Source organism: Danio aesculapii, chromosome 2 (genome assembly GCF_903798145.1).
Source record: "Danio aesculapii chromosome 2, fDanAes4.1, whole genome shotgun sequence".
NCBI classification, from domain to species: domain Eukaryota; kingdom Metazoa; phylum Chordata; class Actinopteri; order Cypriniformes; family Danionidae; genus Danio; species Danio aesculapii.
The window spans coordinates 17847536-17864814 of record NC_079436.1 but is presented as its reverse complement, the minus strand read 5'-3'; the positions used below and the strand labels follow the sequence as shown (position 1 = coordinate 17864814).

The window sequence follows — 17279 nt, the reverse complement described above, 5'->3', positions numbered from 1 at the left end:
AGGGGTGTCCTAAAATCGTGCGAAATATTCACTGAGTGTATATAGAGCCCTGAAATGTAGGGGGCCCTGGGCTGGCTGCCCTTGAAGATACTGAAATATTGTTGTCATATTGAGTGAATGGCTTGTATCTAGCTACTTTAACAAGCTTCGGGCTTGTCAACAAACTCACATATCTGCATTGACGATTTTCATATTCAAGCACAGTGTGAATGCAAGTTTGAATGATTGCATTTATTATTTAGGAATTATGCTGAATGCTTATTGGCTGGAAGGGAGAGTGGTTTTAGCGGAGAGGAGCTAAAGAGTCAAGTGTTTTGATCTGAGTTTGAAATAAAAGCAATAATCCAAAAATGTCCCCAAAAATTGGGTTGCTAAAAAAAGAAAAGAAAGGGAGGAGAAATAAGGAAATAAGATAAAGGAAAATAACTTTAGTTTTTCTTAAGGCAGCAGCCGGTGAGAACATCGCAATGTTGTGTTGCGTGTTAACATTATTAATGTTAGCGAGTTGAAATATATACATTTATTTGGGTGTAAATCATTTTGGATCCTTGATTACTTTCCATCTATATTGTATAAATATATATTCTATAAAATTATATAAAGTTGGGGAAAAAATATAATAATCGTTATAACATTATAACAATAACATTAGTCTACATTTGTGTACCTAAAACTGATAATAAGTTTGAAAGCAAATGATTAACATTCTTATTTCATTCTAAACATGTCAATTGTGTGAACATAAGTCCTTGTTTTATCTCAGTGATTTGTCAGGAATTACTAAATAATAGTATTTGATTAAAGAAGGGATAAAAAGCATGGTTCAAAACTAATGGGAAAGCCACTCTCCTGCCCATACACTGTCTTTGCATAGAGCCCAAATATCTGGGCTACACCTCTAGTCTAGGTAAGGCAAGTTTATTTATATAGCACATTTCATACACAGTGGCAATTCAAAGTGCTTTACATAAACAGAAATAAAAGAGACAAGTATAAGAAAATAAAAACAAATAATAAAAATGATTAAGAACAGAAAAAAAAACAGATTAAAATGTGTTAAAAACAGGTTATAAAATAATGAAAAAGAAAAGAAAGACATAATAGTGCGATCTGTCGGACGTAGCACAGTGCTTATTCAGTAAAGGCACAGCTAAACAGATGTGTTTTTAGTCTTGATTTGAATGTGCTTAATGTTGGAGCACATCTGATCATTTCTGGAAGCTGATTTCAGCAGCGAGGGGCGTAGTTACTGAAAGCCGATTCACCCTGCTTTGAATGAACTCTTGGAATTTCTTGTTTATATTATCCTAAAGATCTGAGTGATCTATTAGGTTTGTAGGCTAGACATTATTTCCCAACAAAACAAAATGTTTCGAAATTTGTTTTTGTTTTCTGTTATTGTGATCTCTCTGTATATTTCCATTGCTTAGCTGCTGAAGAGTAGTTGGAGGGTAAAGTGGATTTATTAATTGTAGAGATAAAAAGGATCATTGCATGGTAATATTGTAATATTTTGAGTGTGTGTCATAACAGATGTCAGTAGAACAGAAATATTTTAACACAAGCAGATCATTCACAATTTCATACAATAGTTTTTTTCATGCAGTGGAAATATCAACTGGAAGACAAAAAACTAAATTTACTTTCATTCATTACATTGATTTAAATTTATGATAAAAACATTTAAATAAAATAATCAATAAGTCTACTTGAGAAATCATCTCAAAAGGAGATTTGTTTAGAGCTGCTTGCGATTTAAAAACTTGTAAAATCCTGTACTCATATACTGTGTATGTTTTTGTTTCTATTTTGATATTTTAACTCTGTCGGTAGTCAAAATTATCTTTTGAAAGCACATTATGTTTGTCCCAAACCACACAGTGTAACTTTTTCATATTTTTATTAAATATTACAATAAGGAATTGAACTGATCTGAATGAGATTTGCTTTGAATATATATATTTTTTTATATAAATGTTAGTAAAGACTGGTATACAGGTACACTTTTCCAAAAATGGGATTTATTTACTGAAGTAACTGCTTGCTCTCATAAATATGATTTAATATGTTATTATGAAGATAAATATACACATTAAAGTTAAAAATTGTAATTGCATGATGTAACTAATTTATGTATGGCTGTACATGTTTGCTATATAATGTTTTGCAAAATATCTGAACAAGAGAGCAAAGTTTTGTTTAGCTAGACAAAGAAATACAGGGATTTTTGGTTACAACCAGTGTTGGGGATAACAAGTAATGCAAGTTGCATAACAAACTTACTTTTCTAAGTAACTAATACAGTAATGCATTACTTTAACAAATTATTCATAATATTTGAGTAACTTTTTTAAAAATGTGAGTCATTAAATAGCTTTAAACAAATAAATTGCTGAATTAAAATTAACATTATCATGTTGAATCACGCACTCAATGAGAGAATGCAGGAACAGAAAAAGACGGCAGAGCCTTAGATTTCTGCAATGGACCTTTTCTCATTATTCTGAACACATCGAAGAACAGGCAAAGGTGATAGTCTCAATAGACAGTGATTTTACTTCACTAATAAGACAAAAAGTACAAAAGTAGCAAACACATTGCTTTAAACTGTCATTAATCTGTATATACGGCATGTAAAGCTCTGGGGAAGTTCTCAAAAGATAACATTATCCTAAATTACATATGCATTGTTAACGTGCATTGTTAATTGCAGAGCTCCTCTATAAAAAAAGAAGAAAAAACCCTGTAAGTTCTGAAAGAGGTCAAGCCATGCACCCAATATAAAAAATTTATGCAAAAGTAACTTAAAAGTAACTTACAGTAGCATAAAAAGTAACTTAGTAAAGCAACTACTTACTTTTTTGGGGAGTAACTCAATATTGTAATGCATTACTTTCAAAAGTAACTTTCCACAGCACTGTTGACAAAGATGTTCAACTGAATTATCTCCAGGGAGTTAAAACTTTATTTGAATATGATTTACAAAAATCACATGCAGCGTGATTACACAAGTTATTAATTAAATATTAGTATTAATATTAATAAGAAATCAAATCACAGAGACTAAGATGTGTCTTGACTCATCATTATCTATAAAAATATAGATATAGATAAGCACACAGCCATAATAAACTTCATCATATACTTTATTACCTTCATAACCGGAAATCTTAGCCAAGCCCAAATACGCTAAATAAGTTTTGCTCATAATAAATGGACATGGCAACGCTTCAAGAATGCACTCTGGGAATAAATAAACAAAACAGCTGTTTCTGTCGACGGTGGTTTAGTCAAAAAGAAATTAATTGAAAACAGCTAAAATACTGAAAAAATACAAGCATATATATTTTTCGTGGCTATGTAAGTTTATAATAAGATACTAAGTGAAATATCACATTGAGCAGGGTACTGCAAGACTCCAAAAATGTGGAAGATAAACATAATATCAGAGCAAGAAATATCCCATAGTTTTCCGCTTCAACTCCTCTCTGCAGAAGAAATATTTTAAATTATTGAAGAGAATGCTTTGACATGAACCATGAGGGTATCGTCTGCCCCGCACAAGGAACTTGCAAGTACTGTATGTGTGTCTGACATCTCGATTCGCCTTTTCTTCTGCTGCATGCGCAAATGCACAAGGAAAGGAAGAAATCTGAATCTACATTTGTCCTAATTAGCGGGCCTCAGTCTGAGAACACATACCAAGAAAGCGAAATGTCCTTCGGACCAGAGGGTTGAGGTAACAACAGTCGCCCATCACAATGATCTTCTCTCGGTTGTCTAGATCCTCAGAGACATACTGCAGCAAGAAGAGCACGGACTCTGTCACTGTAATCTGCAGAAAAAACAGCAGCAAAAGTCAAACGAGAGGCTTTTCATGGAACAACTCACTTGTTGACTTTCTCTTTTTTCCTATCTCCTTTTTTTTTTTGCTTCTTTCTTGATCTTTACTTTGATCTAAGATCTAAGAGAAGCTAAAATTTAATTCTCTGGGCTTGAAGACAAAATCGAGAACCAGGCTGTATTTCAGCAATTTGTAACACCGGAACAGGCATAAAGACCAATTCATGAACACAATGGAAATGATTAGAAGTCTGATTTTGTGCCGGCCGGATGCCAGTTCCCAGCAAGGTCTTGAACTTGATTTTGTCAAACTGGCAGGGAACAGGAGGGTCAAAGGAAGTATGAAGGGGATAGAACACTCGCAATTAGTGCTGGAAGGGATTGAGGAAATAAAGATGTGGAAGGCTATGGGGTTGTGCTTGTGACAGTTTGATATAGCCTATCAAAAAGTTTGAATCCATTTTTAATCTAAATCGATCTATTAGTTGCCATGTATACACACACTAATATCTTACCAGCTAAAAATGGTCTTAAGTCAGTTATCTTTTGCTATAATGTGTGTGTCAGTAGGAGAAACCATTTTACATTTCCAAATGTGACTTTTGTATGCATAAGGAGTTTGCCAGCAGAAATATAGCTTTGGCACTAGGTCTAGTGCTGCGTTTACACCTATATTTTACAGTCTATGGTTTACACCAAGCGGCAACCTCCCGCTCTCCCTCGGGAAGCCAATACGGAAGTAACTAAAACTGCAATTCATCGACTCGCCTTGGGGGGCTGGCTTCAGGAAGTCCAGGTAATTTCTGACTGCAATGGGAAATTGGCCATTTTTACAGCTGATAAAAACACGCTTACAGCCTGGTACAAAAGATGGCTTTGGTGTATATAGCCATGATGAACCTTCATGACAACTGTGAGGGGGTGAATTTTTTTATAACTCATCCATTTCATTTTTGTTAAGTTATATTAAGTCTGCATAATTAAGGGCGTGGCCACTTGAGTGACAGCTAGGTCTCGCTGCTTCCTGTCTCGTCACCTCAGCTGATAACGGCTAATTAGCCGATGAACTCGGCATATACATCGTATTTTTGTTTTGGTTAATGTTTCTTTACACAGTCAATTGTCTTTTGGGATTATTTCCTACAATTATCAGATGATATGGCATGCATGTGTGGACTTAATTGTGCTCACAAACCATTCACATGGCCTCCGTTTCCCAGGTGAGTGAAATTATATACTTATATACCATCTCTATAAATGTATTTGTTTTATTTAAGATCATTAATCATTTATAATGTTCTTTAGAACTTGAATGCACTCCAGAATCTGACAGATTGATTAGCTGTAGGATCTAGAACTGTCATCTGAAGCGTTGTCATACAGTGTTATGCCTGGATTTCATTAATAGTCTTGCATTTACTAACACAGACTATAATTGAAGTATTTGGACGTATTTCGAGTTTTCTTCCTGTTGAAAAACATCATAAGAACAATGTTTAGTGGCTCTGTATATTACAGCAGTGTTTTTAAAAGTCTAAACACTTTATTGATATAGTGTACAACCAAGCACATGTGGTCAGAACACAAACAAGTCGCATGTAGAGTATTAAGCGTTTCTCCCAAAGTAAAGTATGTCTGCCAGGTCCAAGCAAAATGCCAGCGGGTGTCTGTAGCTCAACACAACACACGCTTTTTGTCAGGAATGCCTGCGCGATCACTTATCGATCAATGTAGAAAAGTGATGTAAAATTATACGTTTCGTAATTAAGAAAAAAATTGCATACTGACCTCAGGGAAAACTCCCGATCATAGATATATGTGTATATTTGTATTTCTCTGGCTCTGGATGCCCACAGTCCTCCACTGCAGCTTGGTCCCGCATTCATTTCAAAGGAGTGCTACCCTGTACTAAAATGGCGGCTCTACTGACGCATTTTTTCCAATAGACAACAACAGGGTAGGCGACATCTAATGTATATATCTATGGCCTACTTGTAGCTTCATTTGCGCTTTTCAGAAACCTATGGGTGACATAACGGATACTACGTCCATATATTTTACAGTCTATGGTTTACACCAGACACGGATGAAGCATCAAGTGCGAGTGACTTACATGTTAAGTCAATACAAAGATGCGAATAGCACGTTTCGCACAAATGAGGCGGTGCGTGATTATGGCGTAGCACCTGTTTTGAGATATATCCAACTGTAGACTCGCCGTTTTTTTTTTTTTTTTTTTCAGTTTTTTACCCACACACGTTTCAGCACACACAATCCAGGACACACGATCTAGGCAGGGGCGAACCATATATGGTTAATGACGGTCAGGAGCATTATCGCCACCTACTGTAAATTTTGCGAGACCATCTGTGAACAGTTTAGAGTTTCCTATTTCAGTCATTATTTCATTATTATATCGTAACAATCATTTTAACATGTGTGTAGTTTTGGTACTCGTATTATATAAATAAAAATAATTAGTTAAACAGTAATGGCTATTTGATTAAGCAAATAAATACTATTCAATCACTGGAGTAATATATTAATATAGAGTTATGCATTTATTAAATGTAAAAAGATTTGTATTACATATAAAGATGTATTATAGGTATATAGGTATATAGATGATTTTCAGTCAGTGGAAAGTGAGGATTTAATTAATGCTTCACTAAATGTTTTGTATTACAAACTTTTTTCATATATTTGCAATTTTTTAAATGTCATAATTTTAAAGATTACGTCTTGAGCGTCTGATGTGTCCTTGGTGCTGATTTGCTTTTATTACATTTATTTCAACGAAATATTAAAATTAAAAAGGAAACAAATTATGTCATAGCGAATGGCCTTGAATAATGTCTTTGACAGTAAGCATCCGTGTTTCTTGACATGATTGGAAAAGCAGCGGGCAGTGCTGGATTTGTGCGTACCTTGGAATAAAATCCTGCAGGCGCATATGCACATGCACAGACAAAGCCAGGAATAATATTGTTTTTCCATGCGTTCAAAATAATTACAAACATCAATGTGTCATCAAAAATGTTAAAATATTTAAATGATGTTATAAAACAAAATATTTTTTTTATGAAATAATGCCTAACATCTGCGTTTAGGCTGTTTGAGCTGTTTCTCTCTTTTAAAACAACATAAGTTCTGGCAAAAAATCGTGCTCTCCCGATTGCGAAGTGAAAGTGAGGTGCAGTTTATAGCAGGTGGTTTAGTAGCTAAACTCATACACATTTATAGACTGCATTACCAAAAATATCACAATTTTAGGTAATGACATCATAAAATATGATGATATATATTCTATACTTATTTGTAATATGCAATAGAAGCTTTGAATATTAATATGATGTGACAATGTTTTAATAGGCCCTGAAAATGGTCGGAATGACTGATAGCCATAGTTAGAATTATAGTAGTCAGTAAAAAGAGTAAAAAAACACTCTCTTTATATATATATATATATATATATATATATATATAATTATTATTATAATTTTTTTTTTGAATTTCTAACATAATAGTTTTAATATAATATATTTTAATACTAAATAGTTTTAAGATACTAGTATTCAGCTTAAAGTGCACTTTTTAAGGCACTTAGGTTAACTATAGGTTAATTAGGGTAAAGTTAGGGTAATTAGGAAAGTCATTGTATAACAGTGATTTGTACTAGATAATTAAAAATTGCTTAAGGAGGCTAATGATATTGACCTTAAAATGTTTTTTAAACATGATCTCGCTGTATTGTCGTTTATTTTTTGTAGCATGTTGTAGCCGTCAGTTTTTTAAAGAAAAAAAAAAAAAATTTTCAGTCATTGTAGCAAACTAAGACATAACAATCGTATTTGATTATGCAGTGAGGAGCCCCGCCTTCACTCTTGCGGGTGAGCTCACGCAGTTTGCAAAAACGCTTCTGTGTCTTTTATAAAAAAAGTTTTGCTTGCTGTTTATGCTCCTCAGGATCGTTGCATTTTTGCTGTTGTTTTGTGTTCCATTTTGAAGCTCTTTGATGGATGTGGGACAAAATAGGCTAATTTCTAAAACAGGAGGTTGTCTAGCTTGTTAGATCATGAAGACATAATAATAATAATAACTTTAATTTGGATGAATACACATCTGATTAAATTAATTACTTTTTTTACAATTTCATTTAATTTAAATGTAGGCTAAATAAAAAAAAAAGATAGACCTATATATGCGTTTCATATACATTGTTATATTTTACAATAAATTAACACGCTATAGGCTTATGATTCTTAACTTTTGTAACTGTTTTGTGTGATTTAAATTATTGTTATAAATTAAATATTTGAAGTGTTAATCTGTATTTAATTTTACCAAGTGATTGAATAATCAAGCTGTTTTTAAAATCTCTAGATAAAACATTTAGGATTGTTTTGTATTCTTTAATACATTGTATACAAAACTGCTATTTAAATTTAAACGTTTGATTGGAGCGATGTTATTCTTAATTTTAAATTGTTAAATTAAATTCGGCCGCTCCTGATTTTGCGAATAAATAAATTGGCGACCCCCAACATTTACTTTTCACTGTGGCGCAGCACAATCCGGACAGCTGGTCGCTGGTTCGACAGAACAGAACTGGGTCAGTTGGCATTTCTGTGTGGAGTTTGCATATTTTCTCCGTTTTGGTGTGGGTTTCCGGATGCTCCGGTTTCCCCCACAAAAGACATTCCACATGGAAAGAACATGAACATGTATGATATTAGGTTTTAATATAGGTTTTTAATATATGTGACATATAAAATTGGCCATTTTTCTATATTATATGTACATATAGGCCTATGTGCATATATGTACATATAGGAAAATGGCCAATTTTATATAGGCCTATGTCACATATATTAAAAACCTATATTAAAACATATATGTTTATATAGGTTCTTTCCGCGTGGGATGTGGTAAAGGTGAACTGGGTGGGAAGCTAAAATGTCCGTATGTATGTGTGTGACTGACAGTGTAGGCCCACCGTGGGTTAGCTTGTGTGGGCATAGTTTGACATCTTTATCTAAAACTTCAATTCATATTACTTAAAATAAAACGGAAATAAATAAGGAGAATAAAATAATTTAAAGCACTGGTTTGGCACTGAATGATCTATCAGCATTTATGTAAACGGAATCATTGCATTACCTTCATTGATTAAATCAGTAATAACGAAACTGTGCATATTATTATTACTATAAAAGGTATATTACTGCCTTAAAGGGCACATAGTTTACCTCTTTTTTATTATTTATTATTAATATTATGGTTCTTCTAAGTGTGCCAGTTTAGGTTCAGTTTAAAACACAATTCAGACTTTTTTATTATAATGTGTTAAAAAGTGTCATGTTGGGGGGCGTGTCCACAGTTCGCTGATTTATGGGTGTGTTGCTTCACATGTAAATTAGTTTCAGCTTCCCGCCAAGGGGGCGGGGCCATGAGCTCACCCGCTCTGCATTTGCAACAGAGTCTGACAGGCAGACTGAGAGAAGGAGCAGGAGCGAGAGGTTCAGCAATCAGTCATACATGTACGACTCGGACACAGACCAAGCAGAGAGTACAAAATCATATGTGTCTTTGTACAGTTTTACAGCCAACTGTGTGCTAGTTTTAAGTGCCGAGCTTGTACACACTAATAACCACGCACACTGAATTAACTTTTACTGAGGCACCGGATGCGCTGCTCAAAGCCGCGACATGGCACACCAGACACTCTCTGTGGCGCGGCAGAAACATGAAGTGTCCCGAATCATCGCGCCACGCATATTTGAATTCTAAACATAGGTTTCTGCAGCGGTCGGCGGCGCCCAGCCGTCAACTTGAGTGTACCCTGATAGAAACCTATGTTTAGAATTCTAAAACGCATGCTAGTTAAGATCACAGGGAGTTTCTGGGATCACGAGAAATGCAAACGGCTGAAGTATAAGGTAGACCCAATGAGAAGTACACATGTTTGCAAACCTACCTAAAGATACAACCAATAATTCCGATTAGAGCGATAATGTGGAGAATATTGCTCTTGTGTTGAGCCCAATGAGCCTTCCATCTAAAAATAGAGCTAGGGTGTTCCTTTAGTGATATCGCTTCCACTCACGCTGAAAATGGCGGACGTGAATTAAGCAGAACGCGTTATAAGCCACACTTTTAACTAACACTAAAACGCCGCTAAAAGCGACAGGTTTACACGCGTTATTTGCGGCGTTTGCAATCAGAACGGCAAACCTGGCAGAATTATAAATAAGATTCCAGCTCCGTATTGCCATACACCATATTTCTTTTACACTCTATTGCAGTTTTGTATTGAATATTAGAAAAGTGCACTTTGACCAGTGGATTTTAGATATGAAGTGGTGAAGAAATTCAGAATACAGACCCCACCACAAACTGTCTTGAGCAACAATAATTACTGTTTCTACATTACTGTAAGGAGTAGGTTTAGGGATGGGGTAGGAATACTGTAAGTTAAAACACAATTATTCATTTATCAAGTAAAATAAAAAAATCTTGTTAACATCCAGTCACACCTTGTTGCAAGAGAGGGGAAATAGAGTGGAGGAACTATGACATAAATTTGTATGCAAAAACCCAGAAGCGAGTTAGCATTTTAGCAGTTTCGGTTCCCTTGTCCCAAAGTCAATAGGTATTTTGAATGGGATTTCAGTAAAATCGCTTAAATAAGGTCTGTGGCTAACACAAACTCAAGATACTTTTACATTTTGTTTTACGACATAAAACACATCAGTTACACCTCATTTTTGATTTTTTAAATTGGTTACGCATCTTTAAAAAGACGGTTGCTATCAAGTTGCTAAAAGGGACTACAGTTGCTGTCGGAGACATTATAAGTCATCGAGCTGAGCTGGTCTGGAGCGCAGCTCGCTTGTGTTGGGCATTTGGATTTGTCTGTTATGGAAGTATTTTCATGAATAGTGTTTTATAGTTTGTAGTATTTTTTCTAATTAGGAATTTATATTGTGTGTAGATAATTCGGTCACTTGTGAAGACTGTCAAGACAGATTCATTTGTTGATCATTTATTTTAATTAAACTATATTATGGGGATACAGCTTGCCTGTGTAGCTTACCTGTCTCTTTCCTGCTCTCAGTAATGCAAACGTGTGAATAAATGTGTAAGAAATACATACATATTAACTGTCATTTTAATGTGGTCAATACATTTTTTGTTGTTTTTTTCTTCATCTGAACACATTTAACTCTGCCATAACTGCAATGTTTAAACTCCTGCTTAAAATTTATAGCAGATGTGAATGTATGGACTGCTTTTCGCTGTACTTTGTGACAAAAAAGAATATTGAATGTTGTTCTGTGTCCATGATGGGACTTGCAGGCGTATATACTTGTCCCACGCCTCATTTCTGTCGTCTCTTAAAGGTAAGTGGGCTGTATACACGTGAGCGATACACTTATTTAAATATGTCTGATGTTAATACTATGTAGTAGGCACATTTACACACACAGTTTTAAAAGTTTTTACAACAACCGTAAAGCAAAACAAAATGTATTTCCCACGTAAAAAACTATCCAAAAGGCACGTAGGTCTATGTGTTTTTGCGTTTTTTTTGTTTATAATATATAGCGTGGATTATAATATAATAAACCGAGAGAGTAAATCTTTGTCATGGAGCATATTTCTAAAAATAAGCTTGAGAAGTTGTCTGTAGCAGGGTGGTGCTGGCGTCACAGGCGAGCACCCTGAAGGCACTGTAGTCTGTTTATAGTCTAATGTTAGCTTTTCAGTTTTTGCGTTCGCGTTTAAGACCCAAAAGTGCTAAAAGTTGTATTTGTATGTGAGGATTATCTGGTTTGACAAAACGTGTAAGTGTAATGAACTGTATTTGGACACAGAGCTTGTTATTTGCAATCTTCGAAAAGCCTATGGGAAAATCTTATGGGGATTTTATAGAGGGAACCAGTTTTATGCTAGCAGCCGAATCGCCTACAAGGTGACGTCATAGTTCCTCTGCTCTATTGACCTTATTCTTCAATGCGGAAGTGCGCTCGTTTTTGCGATTGTTTTAGAACTTCCGATTCTGCTGTCTATGGGAGAAAGGACTAGGATTAATAAACAGCAGAAAACGGTCAAACTACTTACTCTACAAACAAGAGTTTGTATGACAATACAGACAAAGTAGAATAATATAAGAAGAAAATATCAGTTTGCAACACCAAGCAGCAAAACAAGCTGTTTTTAACGTCTAAAAATGGATGGACATGAATGAGACCGGAAGTCTCAAGCCAAAATGATTCAAATGGCTGCACCCTCCCGTACGCAGAAAATAAGGTGAATAGAGGTGGCCGCTTTAAGACAGCTATTTACGGGAGTTGTAGTCTATGGCGAAGTGTATTGTGGGTAGTGAGCTCTCACTGTGTGCTGCGCAGTGAATGAGAGGTAGAAAGTTTCACTCGGATTTGTTTTACGGTTACTCCAGTAATTCCACCCGGGAGCTGTTTTGCATTGTAAACCTAAAAAAAACACTGAAAGAAGTAAAAGAAGGGCATGCATCGACCACTTTTGTCCGTCTCGCGGACATAGTAACAACCTGTATCTCTGCTAGCATGTATGTCTTTTCTATTTTAGTTTGTCTGCAAGATTAAGCAGCTCTAAAAACACTTTCAAGCAGTTTTAAGGTTAATATAAGCCCCCTTAAGCAATATATAATTTCTATGTCTACAGATCAAACCACAGTTATCCAATAATTTGCAGTTACAGTTGAAGTCAGAATTATTAACCCCCCTTTGAATTTTTTTTCTTATTTATATATTTTCCAAATGATGTTTAAGAGCACAAGGAAATTTTCACAGATAATGTTTTTTCGTCTATAGAAAGTCTTATTTGTTTTATCTTGGCTAGAATAAAAGCAGTTTTAAATTTTTTAAAAAACATTTTAAGGTCAAAATTATTAGCCCCTTTTAAGCAATATATATTTTTTACAGAACAAACCATCATTATACAATAACTTGCCTAATTACCCTAACCTGCCTAGTTAACGCAATTAACCTAGTTAAGCCTTAAATGTCACTTTAAGCTGTATAAAAGTGTCTTGAAAAATATCTAGTCAAATATTATGTACTGTCATGATGGCAAAGATAAAATAAATCAGTTATTAGATATGAGTTATTAAAACTATTATGCTTATAACTGTGTTGAAAAAATCTTTGCGTTAAAAAATAAACAAGGGGCTAATAATTTAGGAGGGCTAATAATTCTGACTTCAATTGTAGTTAAGTTTTTATATTGCACTTTAGGCTGGGTATTAGTATCTTGCAAAGTTGGTAGGAAAATTGTATGTACTGTCATCATGGCAAATGCAAAAGAAATTAGTTTACAAATTAGTTATTAAAAAAAACATATATATATATATATATATATATATATATATATATATATATATATATATATATATATATATATATATATATATATATATATATATATATATATATATAATTAAAAATGCTGAAAATTTCACAGGAGAGGAAATAGTTTGGACTTCAACTGTACACACACACACACACACACACACACACGCACATACACACACTGCAGTAATTTCTGATACACACAGCTCTGCTTGCTTTGGCTAAGACTGGAACTATTTCATTTGAAAAATGAAAGCAGGAAACAGGACAAAATGAGTCTAAAATGCAACTCACTGAATTAAATTCTTATTTCTTGAACTGCTGTAGACAGTAACACTGAATACAGCACGATAATGTTATGTCAGGGGAATAAGCACTAACCAAGCAAATATCACAACTTTTTATGTTTTTCAGCGGCAGGGTGGCTCAGTGGTTAGCACTGTCGCCTCACAGGAAGAGGGTCCCTGGTTTGAGTCCCAGCTGGCCCAGTTGGCATATCTGTGTGGAGTTTGGAGTTCTCCCCTTGTTCGTGTGGGTTTCCTCTGGGTGATCCGGTTTCCCCCACAGTCCAAAGACATGCTCTGTAAATTGAGTAAACTAAATTGGCCGTAGTGTATGAGTGTGAATATGAGAGTGTAAAGGTGTTTCCCAGTACTGGGTTGCAGCTGGAAGGGCATCCGCTGTGTAAAACATATGCTGGTATAGTTGGCGGTTCATTCCTCTGTGGCGACCCCTGAAATAGAGACTAAGCTGAAGGAAAATGAATGAATGAATTATGCTGTCTTCTCTTGAATGAACATTAAGAAGTGCTTCAAACATTTTACACGTACATTTTCAGTTGTGCACAGATTCAGCCCAAAGGAAGAGTTCTATAAATCTGCTGCCACCAACTACAAATACAGTACAGTGGCCTATAGTCAAGCTAATCTCCTCTTTTATAATACATTTAACTATAATCAAACAAACAAAAAAAGGTAACATTTTTGTTTAAGTAGCAATTCACACTATTTACAACTGGCTTATTACCTTGCAGTTATTATGATATTAACTGTATATTAGCACCTTACTATTAGTAAGCAGTGAATTAGTAGTTTAATGAGCTAAAAGTCTTAGTTAATGGTTTGTTAATAGCATGGATTGTACATTAAAGTGTGACCAAATACTTCATTAAATTAAACACACCTACTGTATGTTGAGATTTACTGTTAACACTTTAAGGTGACATACACATAGTTACACGTTTAATGTGCTAACTACAGTAACTCTAATGAATTTAGCATTAATTACATGTAACTTACCCAAAACCTAACCCACATTCTTCCTACAACTATATAGTAAGCACACGTAATTAATTAATTAATATTATCCAGTAGTTAAATGAATAGTTATACTGTAACTATGTCACCGTAATATAAAGTGTAACGGTTTTATAATTTCATAAATAAAGTTTTTGGTGGCAAAAAAGTTGGACTGGGTGTTTCCCAGTACTGGGTTGCAGCTGGAAAGACATCTGCTGTGTAAAACAGATGCTGGTATAGTTGGCGGTTCATTCCGCTGTGGCATCCTCTAAAATAGAGAATAAGCTGAAGGAAAATGAATGAATGAATTATGCTTTCTTTTCTTGAATGGACATGATAAGAAGTGCTTCAAACATTTTGCACATATATTTTCAATTGCACAGCTTTTAAATACTGACCTCTGATTGGCAAATCACAATTATGTAGTACATAAATTATTGTATGAGGAGAATAATAATATTTAATTTGCACAATAAGCTAGTTTTACATAATATGCAGAATTAATAAACAAAAGGAGATGATAAAAGGGGTTGTAATTTTTTCCAACAAGTTATGTCCAACCCAGGCTCATTCTGATTATGTACTCCTATATACATTTCTCAAGAGAGCAAAATTTGTCCCAGGAGCGACATTTTTTTTGCAGTTTTGATTTCACGAATCCGGCAGAGGCCGCTGTGTATGCTTTTTCAGATCTCAAATTTCTCTCACGAGTGCCATTCGACGCTGCTGTTCTAGCCTAAATCCACTAGAGGCCGCTGTTAACTATTTGACCAACCGACTGATCCCTCCACCCTCCCCCTTCCACATATTGACCTGCCCACCCCCTTCCCTAAATCCAACCGCAGTGTTTTGAAAAGCAATCCAGAAAAAGAAAAGCCCCCTAATTTTTTCCATGTTTTCAGATTTTACCACATTCTCACTCTGTTATTTACTTGTTTATTTAGATTTTCTTGGCTTCTGTTTTTGTCTTGCCTGCTTTCTGGAAACATTCTTTACCAGACTTGAACCCCGTCATGGCAGTCAACTCCGATCTGCATCTCAAGTTCACTGATGTAAGTATTGAGCTACTGGACAAACTGGTAACAGCAGGAAAGCGGTCCATATGGAGGTAAGTGGTCAGCTGGTAAGTGAGAAAAAAAACAGCATCATACTGCCCCATGGTGTGCGTTTTAAAGACGAAATGTAGCCATACGTAGCTCTGGCTACATAATTCGCGATCTGCATAAACGTAGATAGGGCTACGTTTTTAGAATGAGCCTACAGTATGTTGGCTATATCTCCTCAATTTGAGCCCTGCCTCCAGCAATATCATACAATTTCTGATAATGAAGGTGGATTTATATGTAATTTAGTTTTGTGTCAGTTAGAATTATCTGCATTAGAGCCTGGCGCCCTTAATCCAATACTGCTACCGATGTGAAAAAACGCAGCAGGTGACAGGCGAACTTGTGAACTTGTGTTATAACTCAGCAGTGCAGCAAACTTCAGGTTACAACAGCAGTGATATCTCAATATTAGCACGGCTGAGTAAGCTTTTGAAGTGGGAACTTTAGAGGATATATCACTCTGACATCACTTGTTAGAACCGCAGTCTGAATCTCTGCTCTTTATTGATTACATCAGTACAGCAAGCTTACACACTCCGCATTTATTAAACATACACACTTTCAGTTGGAAACTTAGAAGCTTCATATAAATTATGTGCAATGGTTGATTCCTTCTCTTAGATGCATCTTACAGAATGACAAAGTTGTGGTTTTTGTTTACTCACTTTCATGACACTTTCCTTTCAATCATTGTAAAACAAATTCATATATTAGCAAATTCTGCAATTTATGAACTTAAAGGTTTTTATTATTAAACCTAAATATGATCTGATATTTCTTTGATCAAGGAATTACATATTTGTTCACAGCTTCTACAAGAGGAATTCATATTTGTGAACAAATGCTTTCCACGACTGTGAACGTGCATTGACATGACTCACTTTTCACTTCTAATAGACGTCATGTCATCTTGGCCCATAAATGTCAAACAGCCCAGCCTGATGAGTGAGACAGTTCCACCGTCATATATGGGCCATACAAGAAGTCTTTAATTTATTTTTCATTTGTTTTCAGATTCATATTTAATATGAAGTATGTCAGATGCAGCCCAAAGGAAGAGTTCTATGAATCTGCTGCCACCAACTACGCATACAGTGGCCTATAGTCAAGCCAATCTCATTCATTCATTCATTTACTCATTCATTCATTTTCCTTTGGCTTAGTCCCTTTATTTATCAGGGGTCACCACAGCAGAATGAACCGCCAACTTATCCAGCATACGTTTTACGTAGCAGATGCCATTTCAGCCAGAACACAACACTGGGAAACACATTCACACACATACACTACGGCCAATTTAGCCTATTCAATTCACTTATAGCGCATGACATGTCTTTGGACTGTGGGGGAAACCGGAGCACCCGGGGGAAACCCACGCCAACATGGGGAGAACATGCAAACTCCACACAGAAATGGCAACAGACCCAGCTGGGGCTCGAACCAGCGACCTTCTTTGCTGTGAGGCAATCGTGCTTTACTCCAGTATGAATAATACTCAATATAATTACTGTTTTAGTTGTACTGTGATGGTTGGGTTTAGAGTTGGGGTAGAAATAAGTCTGGTTAACTTCTGGCTGTATTCCTTAATAAACTATAAATTTCCTATAAATTTCAACTGTATGACTTTTAGCAAAAACCCG

The 17279-nt window shown here is 35.2% G+C and overlaps 1 protein-coding gene across 1 annotated transcript in view; it reads right to left on the bottom strand.

Moving 5' to 3' along the window:
* The window catches only part of plppr5a (phospholipid phosphatase related 5a), a 63920-nt gene that overhangs the window by 32022 nt on the left and 14619 nt on the right, over positions 1–17279 (bottom strand). Inside the window, exon 2 of the mRNA XM_056474056.1 lies at positions 3703–3835. Within this exon, the coding sequence (XP_056330031.1) occupies positions 3703–3835 (133 nt within the window). The remainder of the gene's footprint in view (positions 1–3702; positions 3836–17279) is intronic.